Source organism: Montipora capricornis, chromosome 7 (assembly GCF_036669925.1).
Source record: "Montipora capricornis isolate CH-2021 chromosome 7, ASM3666992v2, whole genome shotgun sequence".
NCBI classification, from domain to species: Eukaryota; Metazoa; Cnidaria; class Anthozoa; order Scleractinia; family Acroporidae; genus Montipora; species Montipora capricornis.
In genome coordinates, this window is record NC_090889.1 from 33,484,044 (window position 1) to 33,495,691 (window position 11,648).

The 11,648-nt window shown below is 41.5% G+C and overlaps 1 protein-coding gene and 1 pseudogene across 1 annotated transcript in view; one reads left to right on the forward strand and one right to left on the reverse strand.

The window, feature by feature from the left end:
- The window catches only part of LOC138057605 (fibronectin type III domain-containing protein-like), a 38,208-nt gene that overhangs the window by 4,360 nt on the left and 22,200 nt on the right, over nt 1-11,648 (reverse strand). Inside the window, exons 7-9 of the mRNA XM_068903568.1 lie at nt 9,887-10,098; nt 7,296-7,434; nt 6,973-7,103 (exon numbers count right to left, since the gene is read on the reverse strand). Coding sequence (XP_068759669.1) covers nt 6,973-7,103; nt 7,296-7,434; nt 9,887-10,098 — 482 coding nt within the window. The remainder of the gene's footprint in view (nt 1-6,972; nt 7,104-7,295; nt 7,435-9,886; nt 10,099-11,648) is intronic.
- LOC138057606 (uncharacterized) lies at nt 509-1,555 on the forward strand (annotated as a pseudogene).

An 11,648-nucleotide genomic window follows, 5' to 3' on the forward strand; every position in this document is an offset into this window, starting at 1 on the left:
ATTTGAATAAAAACAAAAGAGTATTTAAATGACGGCCATTTTGGAATAAGGTCTATTACCTGGGGAGAAAAAACTCTCGGAGCGGAGTAGAGAACCAACAAACTCAACCCACATAGGACGCCGAGTCTGAGAATCGAACCCGGGCCACATTGGTGGGAGGCGAGTGCTCTAACAACTGCGCTTTCCCTAATCTCCCAAGCTGAATTCTGCGCATCTATATCCTTAAGAGTACAAAGGCTTTCTAATCAAGTTGCAAGGGGCTGCACACTAAGTTAAGGATCGCATTTTCTGGTTCATTAATTGTTGATGTCAAGCACAAAGAACGCTGGAAAAAAAATTGATCCGTAACTTATATTGCGACCCAAGAAAACGAGGTTAGTAAGATTACATTACTATTAATATTATTACTAAGGGTGTAGTGTATGTTCAGTGCATCCTACATGATGTATCTATCAGTGCAAAGAGTGATGGGATTATTATTATTAAAAAGCGTGGCGGATTAGATTCGGAGTGTTTCTGGTGTGGCTTGATAATCCATTGGAATCGGTTTCAATACACGAGTAAGACACGACATCTGGCGACGAGGATAATCTTTTAGGTAGTGAGAGTTAAATTATGGCCTCTATAAAATTGGATGATCTACTAACAAGTGTAAAACCCTTCGATCCGAACGGCGAACCTTCGAGCATTGGCCGGCGATGGCAACGATGGATTAAAGGTTTTTCGCTATATGCCGACAGCAAGGGCCTCATCATCCAAGCAGATAAAGCTGACAATAAAGTGCAAAGAAGGGCTCTACTTTTGCATTGTGCCGGGGAACAAGTGCAAGACATCTTCGAAACTTTGGCTGATACGGGCGCAGCAGCCGAGTATGCGTTGAACGCATATTTCATTCCGAAGGTAAATTCGACGTACCAAAATCATCTTTTCCGAAGTATGGAACAACGAGAGGGTGAAACGGTGGCTCAGTTCGTGACCAGGTTACGACAAGTTGTGAAAGATTGTGATTACGGTGATCAGGCGGATAATCAAATTCGAGATCAAGTTGTTCAGCGGTGTACGTCCCATGATTTAAGGCCGAAATTGCTTGAGAAAGGTGGAGAATATGAAGAGTAAAGGCACTACCGTGAATCAAGTTCGTGACTCAAGCGCAAACAAGCATCATCATAAAGGGAAGAAGACATCGGGTGAGCCTGGAAACAAAACGTGTTACCGATGCGGCAACAAAGGACATTTCGGACGAGACCCGGAATGCCCTGCGAAAGGAAAAACCTGCAGGTCATGTGGTGGCGCTGATCATTTTTCATCGCAGTGCAGAACAAAGGAAAGTAAACGTAGAGGCGATAAGAAGCCAAAAGAGATGAGGAAAGTGAGATACATGCAGGGAGAAAATGATGACGAGGAAGATGAGTATGCATTCACTGTAAAATCATCGTCACAGCTTGGAAAAGTGGAGGTGATTGTGGGTGGATGTGTTGTGAAAATGGTGATTGATTCAGGGGCGAGCACTAACATTGTAGACAAAGGTGTATGGAATGACCTAAAGCAACAGTAGATTATCAGTGTATCGATGAAGTGAGACAAGAAGCTTTATGCATATGGAAGCCAGAAACCATTAAACGTTTTGGGGACATTTTTAGCGTTGACGAAAGTAGCTGAGAGCGAGGTTCAAGCTGAATTTGTTGTCATTGATGGTGAAGGAGAAGCACTACTTGGAAGAGAAACTGCGTTGCAACTAGGTGTGTTGAAATTAGGAGCTCCAGTTTATACAGTGCAGTCCAAAGAAGTGATCATGTCTGATTACAAAGGAGTATTTGATGGTCTAGGCAAGTTGAAAGACTATCAAGTCAAGTTACATGTTAATCCTGATGTACCCCTAGTGGCCCAGCCAGTCAGGCGTACTCCATTCAGCCTTCGCGACAAGGTGAAGAAGAAGGTTGAGGAACTTGTAAATATGGATATTATCGAGCCAGTAGAGGGCCCGACACCGTGGGTTAGTCCGGTAGTAGTGGTGCCGAAACAGAATGATGAAATTCGCCTATGCGTGGACATGCGTCGAGCCAACGAAGCCATAATCAGGGAGCGCTACCCCATACCTACTGTAGACGAAGTGCTACAAAGCCTGAACCAAAGCACAGTATTTAGTACGCTTGATTTGAAGTGGGGATATCATCAATTAAAACTCCATCCAGATTCCCGTAGCATTACTACCTTTATCACTCACTGTGGATTGTTTCAATATAAGCGCCTTATGTTTGGAATAAGCTCTGCCCCAGAAGTGTATCAGCATGTTATCCAGCTAGCACTTAGTGACTGTGAGGGAGTTGCTAACATCTCTGATGACATAATTGTACATGGCAAAACTACCAAGGAGCATGACGAGAGACTAAAGCGAGTCCTGGAGAAACTGAAAGAGAAGAACTTAACTCTTAATGCAGAAAAGTGTAAGTTTCCCATGTTTATGGGACTCATGCTAACAAACCAGGGCATTGGTCCAACTGAAGAGAAAGTGAAAGCTATTGTTGAGGCGAGAGAGCCGCAGAATGCATCAGAAGTTAGGAGCTTCCTGGGACTTGCTAACTACAGTGCACGGTTCATCCCAGATTTCGCCACGGTAGCTGAACCTTTGAGTACACTGACAAAGAAAGGTGTCTGTTTCAAGTTTGGAAACGAACAGAGAAAAGCATTCAATGAGCTGAAGAGCAGATTAGCAAGTGCTGAAACCCTTGGGTATTTTAACAAAGATGCCAGGACACTAATTATAGCTGATGCAAGCCCAGTTGGTCTTGGCGCTGTACTTGTTCAAGAGCAACAAGGAAGAAAGAGAGTTATCAGTTATGCCAGCAAAAGTCTGAGTGACGTGGAAAAACGGTATTCTCAAACCGAGAAAGAGGCGTTGGCAGTTGTTTGGGCGTGCGAACGCTTCCATGTGTACCTGTACGGCATTGAATTTGAACTATTCACATATCTCATAACATTGGAGACAATATGCTCAAACAAATCAAAGCCCTGTGCCAGAATTGAGCGGTGGATTCTGAGGTTACAACCATACAGTTTCAAAGTAAAATACCTGCCAGGAGAACAGAACATTGCAGATTCGCTATCACGCTTACTTCAAGAAGAGAACTAACCAGTTTCAATGGTAGCGCACAAAGTATCAGATGAATTTATCAGATTTGTAGCAGTAACCTCCACTGCACGCGCAATGACGACACGCGAGATTGAAGATGCATCAGCAGAAGATGAAGGACTAAGTGAGTTGCGGAATTGTATAGCGGGGGGAACTTGGAGGAAAGACCAGCTCAAGCAGTACATACCTGTAGCCAGTGAACTGTGTGTGATTGGAAAGCTTATCCTCCGTGGTACCAGAATCGTAATACCCAGCAAGTTGAGATCCCGAGTTCTTACGTTAGCACACGAAGGACATCCTGGTATTGTTAGTATGAAGCAGAGGCTGAGATCAAAAGTATGGTGGCCCGGGATCGACAAAGAGGCAGAAAAATTTTGCAAAAAGTGTTTTGGGTGCCAGCTAGTGAGCAGTGCCGCCCATCCTGAACCAATCAAGTCCGCTCCCTTGCCACAAGGGCCTTGGCAAGACTTGGCCTTGGACTTGCTAGGTCCTTTACCGTCAGGCGACTCTGTGTTGGTCGTAGTTGATTATTTCAGCAGATATTATGAAATTGAGATTATGCGTTCCACGACATCTGAGAAAATCATTGCGAGTCTGGAGAGGATCTTCATGATCCATGGTATACCACTATCAATAACCAGTGACAATGGTCCGCAGTTTGTTTCAAATGAGTTTGAGAAGTATTTGGAAGACTGTGGTATTGAACACAGAAAGACCACGCCATTATGGCCCCAAGCGAATGGAGAGGTGGAAAGGCAGAACCGATCTCTCCTAAAAAGAATGCGGATTGCACAAGCTGAGGGAAAACAGTGGAAGGAAGAAGTTTGCAATATCTGATTGCATACAGATCGACTCCTCACACCACCACCGGAGTGAGTCCAGCTGAACTGCTGTTTGGAAGGAAAATTCGGACCAAGTTACCTGAATTCCGTGAAGATAATGTAGCAAGTGAAGTGCGAGACAGAGACGGCGAAATGAAAGCAAAGGCTAAGTTATATGAAGATGAAAAAAGGCATGCAGAGTATTCAGATCTGGTTCCAGGTGACAAAGTCCTGGTAAAACAAGAGGGGCAGAACAAGTTGTCGACACCATTTGCACCAGAACTGTATGACGTTGTAGGCAGAAATAACAGCAGCATTGTTATCAAGTCTCCTGAAGGTGTTCAGTATGAAAGAAATAAAGCCCACCTTAAAACGTATGAGGCTGAAACTGTTGATCCTCCTGCTGGAGAGAACGCTGTCGAAGTGGGACCAGACCCTACAGACCTTAAGACGAATTGTGGAGAAGCAAAGATTGCTGCACCCACAAGACCTGTTCGTCATAAGAAGTTGCCGGCGAAGTTTAAAGACTTTGATATGAATTGATTTATTAGAACTGTTTGTGTTTAGCTAGGATTTTGTTGAGTCATTTCCTTTCTTTACTAGTAACTGTAAATTGCATTTATCCAGGCAGAGTCAAGGTTTTCATTGTCTATGCAATTACTAAGTTTGCTCTGATTTGTTCTAGTGGTTGTTAAGTATGTTTGCTTCCCATGTAGTGTTCCGGAAAAAGGGAGGGATGTAGTGTATGTTCAGTGCTTCCTACATGATGTATCTAGGAGTGCAGAGAGTGATGGGATTGATTATTATTAAAAGCATGGCGGATTAGATTCGGAGTGTTTCTGGTGTGGCGATAATCCATTGGAATCGGTTTCAATACACGATTAAGACACGACAAAGGGCTCTTTCCTTTTGTCAGAACTGGCAGGCCAGACCCGCCAGGTTGCAAAGAAAATGGAACAATTTGAAGAAACACTTGCATAATAATCCCTTGCATTCTCCTGGAGAAGGATATATCATCCTCGAAGTGTGTTCATTTGAAGGCGTAAATTATGTTTCAAGTTATTCCCTCCAAATGACCAGTCTGGCCGGTCAGGTCTGTCAAATGGAAAGTGCCCAGATTATAGTAAGATTATATGAGTGAGGTGCGATATTGCAGTATTATAATATCAATCTTTGCTATTATTTTTGATATACAGTATCAAAAACTCTCTCATACATTTCTTGCAGTTTTTATTGATAACCTCATGATATATCATTTTTGATAAGTGTCTATGATATTTTGATTTTCCCACTGAGAAACTAGCATGATATATCATGATAATATCAAAATAGCAACATCTCGAATGTTTAGATGTGACTAAGTGTTGAAGAGCTTGATATTTTGATATATCATGATAATATGAAAATAGCGATCTAAATATCATAATCTCAAATGTTTGCTAGGATCTGACTAAGTGTCCCCAGGAGCCCATCCTGGAGAGTGCAACTTCCATACAGCGTCTGTGAAACGGCGTTTTTACAAGTAGGTTTATTTTTAGACTAGTCCTTTCCGCGAATTAGGTCAAAAAACAAAGTCAGCAACGGTTCGGTGACCCTATGACGTCAGCTTAATTTCTTGTAATTGGTCATCGGGCTCCTGTGGGAGTCTCATTAGCGGGAAATTCAATCTAAAAATAACCTTACTTGTGAAAACGCCGTTGCACAAGTATAGTTAAGTTGCACGCTCCGGGTGATGGGCTCCTGGTGTCCAGGGGTTTGATAATTTGATATATCATGATAATGTCACAATATCATGATAATATCAAAATATCGATATCAGCATGATACGAATAAAGAACGAGGCAGCACACAATTGTGATTATTATGGTTTTGATTCTTAAATCTCAAAATATCACCGTGAGATGGCATACTAAAGTGGATGTGATCAAGTGTTGAGGGGCTTGATATTTTGATATATCATGATAATATCCAGAAGCCCATCTGGAGCGTGCAACTTCCATACAGCGTCTGTGAAACGGCGTTTTCACAAGTAGGTTTATTTTTAGACTAGCCCTTCCCGCGAATTAGGTCAAAAAACAAAGGCAGTTCCGGTTCGGTGACCCTATGACGTCAGCTTAATTTCTTGTAATTGGTCATCGGGCTCCTGTGGGAGTCTAATTAGCGGGAAATTCAATCTAAGAATAACCTTACTTGTGAAAACGCCGTTGCAAGAACACAGTAGAGTTGTAGGCTCCAGATGGGCTCCTGTAATATCAAAATATCATGATAATATGAAAATCTCAAAATCTCACAGTTGATTGGATATTTGATATTCTGCAATCCCGCACCTTTGTGAAAATTTGAAAGCTGACGTTTCGAGTGAAGCCTTTCGTTCGAGAGAATTACAATATTACATCTCTAGATCTTAAGTCTTATCAAGCCAAAAGAAAACAAAAATAAAAAACACAAAACAAACGTGTACGTTTCGGTCAGCGATCGTTCGCAAGGTTAAATTAGGTCGATCACTGAGACATTGAGAATTTATTAACGCAACTTTTTTAATTAACATAGAGGCACACTCTCGCAGCTTGCATGGTCTCATGGGAATGAAATCACGTGGCTTTCTAACAGCGATTTCAAGCCGAAAGTATGCAGCGGGCGGGCACAAAACACAAGTCACAGGTCTCTATTTTACCAATACAGAAACAAACCTGAACATTCAATTCATTAAAGCTATTTTAAAAAAATAGGCCAAAGGTTAGCTTTAATGAATGTTAATTAACCCTTTGACGCCCAAAGCGGCTTAAACCGGCCAGACGTAGTACAATGTATTTTACTCTGTCTAACGCCAGAAAATTTTACTCGTCAATGGGGAACCCCAGGGAGACACTGGGTTAAGGTTTCTTTCTGTATTGGTAAATTACAATGACCTGTGACTGGAAACCTGTGACCTGTGTTTTGGACTTGCCAGTATGCAGCAAACAAAAACTATCTTTACTGGTCAACGTTCACAATACAATGTACAAACTACATTTAACTCACCTAACACTTCAACATAAGTCGACGAGACTATCATGCCATGTTTGTTTTCAGCTACACATTGGTAAATGCCGGCCTCGTTCAATGTAAGATCACGGAAAAGTAGGTCAGTATTCACCTGTCGTACCTTTGAACTGTGAAAGGTACAAAAGATGGGGTTAATCATACATGAATTGGCAGAGACGAACACTTAAGTCCAGAAATCCAAGTTAATGGCCATTTGCCAATAAAGATTGCGCACTATTCACCACATTTTCAAACTCAAGGTCACACATGAAGATACAATGCAAGGAGAAACTAATTTATCTCAAATTGACTTAACTAACCTTGCCACTAATTCAACTCCATCTCTGAACCATTTAATTTGTGGTTCAGGTTCTGCATATACGTCACAGCTCAAGTTTGAATTTGATGCTATGGAAATTTTTTGCAATCTAGGTGGTCCAACATTCCATCTTGGAGCAACTGGGAAAAAGCATATTGTTGAAAGATAATAAATAAATTATTAAAAAACATGATAGTTACTAATAACCGACAGGTCCCTGATTTGGGCCGATATTAATTTATTACAACAAGACTGTAACATTAGTCGCTCTCAGAGGCCAATTACTTGTTAAATGTAAGTTATGCTGAAATGCCTACCTGGTTAGTTAGTAAACTGATTTCTCATTTCAAAAAAACCAACTACAAAAGCAAACCTTTTAGTCTCAATCCCTGTGAAATGTTTTGGTTTTTCATTATGGTAAGGTGCAATATTGAATAATGTTAAGTATTTTTTTTGTGCCTCACAATGTTGTCAGTTGGTGATGATTTTCAACTGCGTGGTGCTTAACCCTACCACGCCGAAGAGGGAGACTTATTTTTACTCGTCGTTGGGGGTGCCCCTCGGGTCATGAAATCGTTGCCAACACGGGGGCGTAGCCAGGATGTTTCAAAGGGGGATCACACTGCGTCAAACAGAGGGTACTCGCCAGATTGTGGGTTACAAAAGGGGAGGGGGTCACGGGAACCCCAGCATCCCCCTTGCCCTAGCTACGTCCTTGCTAAACATCTACAATCATGGTCACAAGTGTTGCGACATTTCACGGCAGATGACTTCACAGGCAGCATCTCTTAAGACCAAGACCGCGTAAACCCGCTTGTACCACCCCCTCCCCCTGTCAATATTGTTACAAATCTTGGAAAAAAAACACCTTCAAAATAGCTCCGTCTCAAGTATTGTTCGCCTCCAAGAACTCTCCAACTAAAGTGACGATAAGATAGATATTCACGTCTTATTCCAATAAGGACGCTTTTCCGCAATCAAGTTCGGTTCCAACACAACTGTCTGATCATTTTCTCTTGTCCCTTTTCCTTTTTAACCATATCCGATCCAGTCTTCAGAATAATTATTGTTTGTGTTGAAGTTGGGACTAGAGGAGCTCCAGGGCATATGTTACATTTTGCTACTGCATATTTCTTAGGGTAAGTTTTATGTTGCTGAGTTGGTGATTTGGTTCAAGCACCTATTTCAAAGCTATATGTACTTCCTCTCATTTATCTATGCTAGCAACTCCCTTTTAATTAATGACCAGTTCCTTAACTTGAAAGGATGGAGTCAATTAATAAAGCAGTGTCAGTTGTGCAATACAGTGTATAATTTTCAGACAGAATCAGCATCAGCCTGAAATTGAAAAACATAGATTCTTTTCTGGGGTCTCCAAAGGTCTTGCACCAGGTGTGAGGAACCGTTAGAAGACCCAGGGAGTCACTGCGTAGGGAGTAGCGTCCCGGAGTCTTGACTTGTAAAAGATCCTGCAGATACATTGGCGTTATGCCCCTGAGAGCTTTGAACACAAAGAAGGGCTATCTTTTCGAAGATAGATTGCCCAAGCTTTCGTCGCTCAGATATTTCAGACTTTGCTTGTTCCCTGTTATGTAACTTGAACTGACGTTGCAACGCGCGAGACAGATGCAACGAATAAACCATCACAATGGATACCGATAGCCGCCGCGCTCGCGCACGTGCAACACAGTTGAATGGATGGCCAAACAAATGCAAGACTGTTGTTAACACCTTAGAACAAAACAAACGTTGGATGATGCTGAAGATGATGTTTTATGGAAATCAAACTTGGTTCAACAACTTCCAACATCATGCAACCTAGTGGCCAAACGAGTGCAACATGTCGTATTCAATAATGTTGGATGATGTTGCTCTAATATGTTGGACCCATTTGGCTAGGCCTTAACGGCAAGAAACGTAATAGTGGACAAAAGCAACAAAAGAATGTACCCATCGAGGCCCCCACAGTGTCAGTATTATCACCAGTCCCCGAGTTCCCGGTTATTTTTTAAGGAAATGTTATGATAATGATGATTATAATGATGTTATAGAGTGTTTCCACGTGATGACACGGCCACCATGTTGGTGTCCCCAACTAATCCTCCTGGAATTGAGTTCTATTATCCGGCAAACTTTTTCTTTTGTTTCGGTGGAAAAACAAGGTTACTGATCACGTGAGTGAAAACACTATAACAGAGTCTGCGAGGTCTTGGTCTTTGCTTCTGGCTGCTTGCTGCAGATAAAATAAAATAATCAACTTACTACAGTAACTGCATTTTCCTTCGCATTTATTTATTGAAATGCCTTTCGAAAATAGTCGGAAATTGCATTTTCGAGACCCTAATTGTCAAAATTGTCTGGAGGAGCTTGCCACCCGGCACCTCCAGTTAGGAGCGCCTCTGGCGCTCGAAACATTTTTTCGAGTGCGTACACCTTCAAAATCTCATGCAACGTCCCTGTACTCCCTTTTCCTAGTGTAATCTTTAATTAAACTCTGTATTTTTATTGTAAACACACTGAAATTCATATGGGAAAATGTGAAAATCAATCAATCATTATTCATATATTAAACACGCACATTTAAGAGCTTACCTTCCACTTGAAGGTTTATATTACGTTCTTGCGGACCAGTTCCTATGGTTTGATTATTGCTGGCTTGGCAGGTATAAATATCCTCGTGCATATTCTCATCCACCTTTGTGATGTTTAGGAGTCGTCCAAGAAATGGTGATGGAATTTTAAAGAAATCTACTCCATCTTGAAGTACCTTCCCATTTTTTTTCCAAGTTATTGTTGGGTATGGTCTATGAAAGAAAAGATTTTGCATCAAAATGTCTTAATGAATGTTTGCAGGAAGAAATTTAAGGGTAAAAACACCATTGGCTTACTAACATGCACTACAGGTAGTTTCTAAATGCCATGTTGCCAGAAGCTTTGACCCCTTGGGCTAGACCATATTAAAAAGTACCGAAACGTAATGGGCCTGTCCAACTGTAACTTACTATTATTATCATCTATTAACACTGGTACTGGAGCTCTTGTCATAAATTGATTTTGCTCCCATTATCTCTAATGAACCTACACGAGGCCATCATAACTTGGTTATCTCTACTAAAAGGTTATTTAGAACCATATCAAACTCTTTTACACTATAAAATCTACATAAGAACATCAGTAAAATACAAGATTTGCGACACTTGTGTTTCTAGATTTCTGGAGGAAAAAGAAAACTTAAAATCTAGTGTCTTTAGCGCCCTAACTAAGTATTTATCTTAAATGTTCTGGCAATGTTCAAAGTGTTTGAGATGACCGACTTCTTAATCCGCTCAAGTGCTCTCCCTCCTAGCAGCTTCCTCGCCGACTTCTCTAGGTGCTTAGAGTAACCATCAAGTACGTCAATTACCTCGTTGTGCTGTTCAACCCTGTAGCCATTGTATCTCTGCTTCAGTTCCCACATCATGGGCTTATACGTAAGTGTCTTTTCCTCATTTTCCTTGACTCTACTCCCAATCCACGGGCAGCTCGTTCAATTGTGCAGACTTCTTTCCTCTAGTTGCTGACACGTTGTCCGTCGATCCGATTTGAATTGCTCTAACTTCGTTGTGCTCTGCATAGATGGGAATATCCCAAAACTCTTCACTCGTGGTGTTCTGGTAGGCTGGTTTTGGCATCGCCGGTGAGTACCATGGTGGAACCTCTTCTATTAACCCATGCTAACCTCGCAGGAGCTCAAAAAACACAATATTCAAAGTTGCATTATTCCTGTATAGGTACTTGGTTTTTGCCAGGAAGCAACATCCAGCCAGTACAGATGCAACTCTCTCGGCCACCTTCCCACATAACCTGAATAGGACTTCACCGTCGAAGGAGGTTTACGTCGTAGGTAACAACTGCTCGTACTGTTCATACCCGCGATTGTAAATGTAGGACATGTAGGCCAGCCTTTTAACCATGCAAAACAGCTGGTTATGCTTAGGCTATCATCGTCCCATCTGATACGAAATAACTTCCCTTGCCACTTTTGTCTTTAGCGATCTCCAAGAACAGCATCTCTTGAGATTTCTTCAACAGATTCCCAGCTCTTGCTGCAGTCACCACCCTTCCTTCCGTTGTGACAAACACGGGGTTTAGGATATCATATTATTATTGTTGTTGTTGTTGTTGTTATTATTTGCAGCTTATTGAAACATCTGTTTTCAAACCTATTACAAAATTTGGGCGCCCAAAAAGCGTAACCAATTCCAGTTAATCCCTATCTATCGATATTATATATCCTACATAATAGTTTATCCTAAGTATCTAAATGTAAAAACCCTAACCATTGATCTGCGTATCGAAAAATCTTAAATCTTCT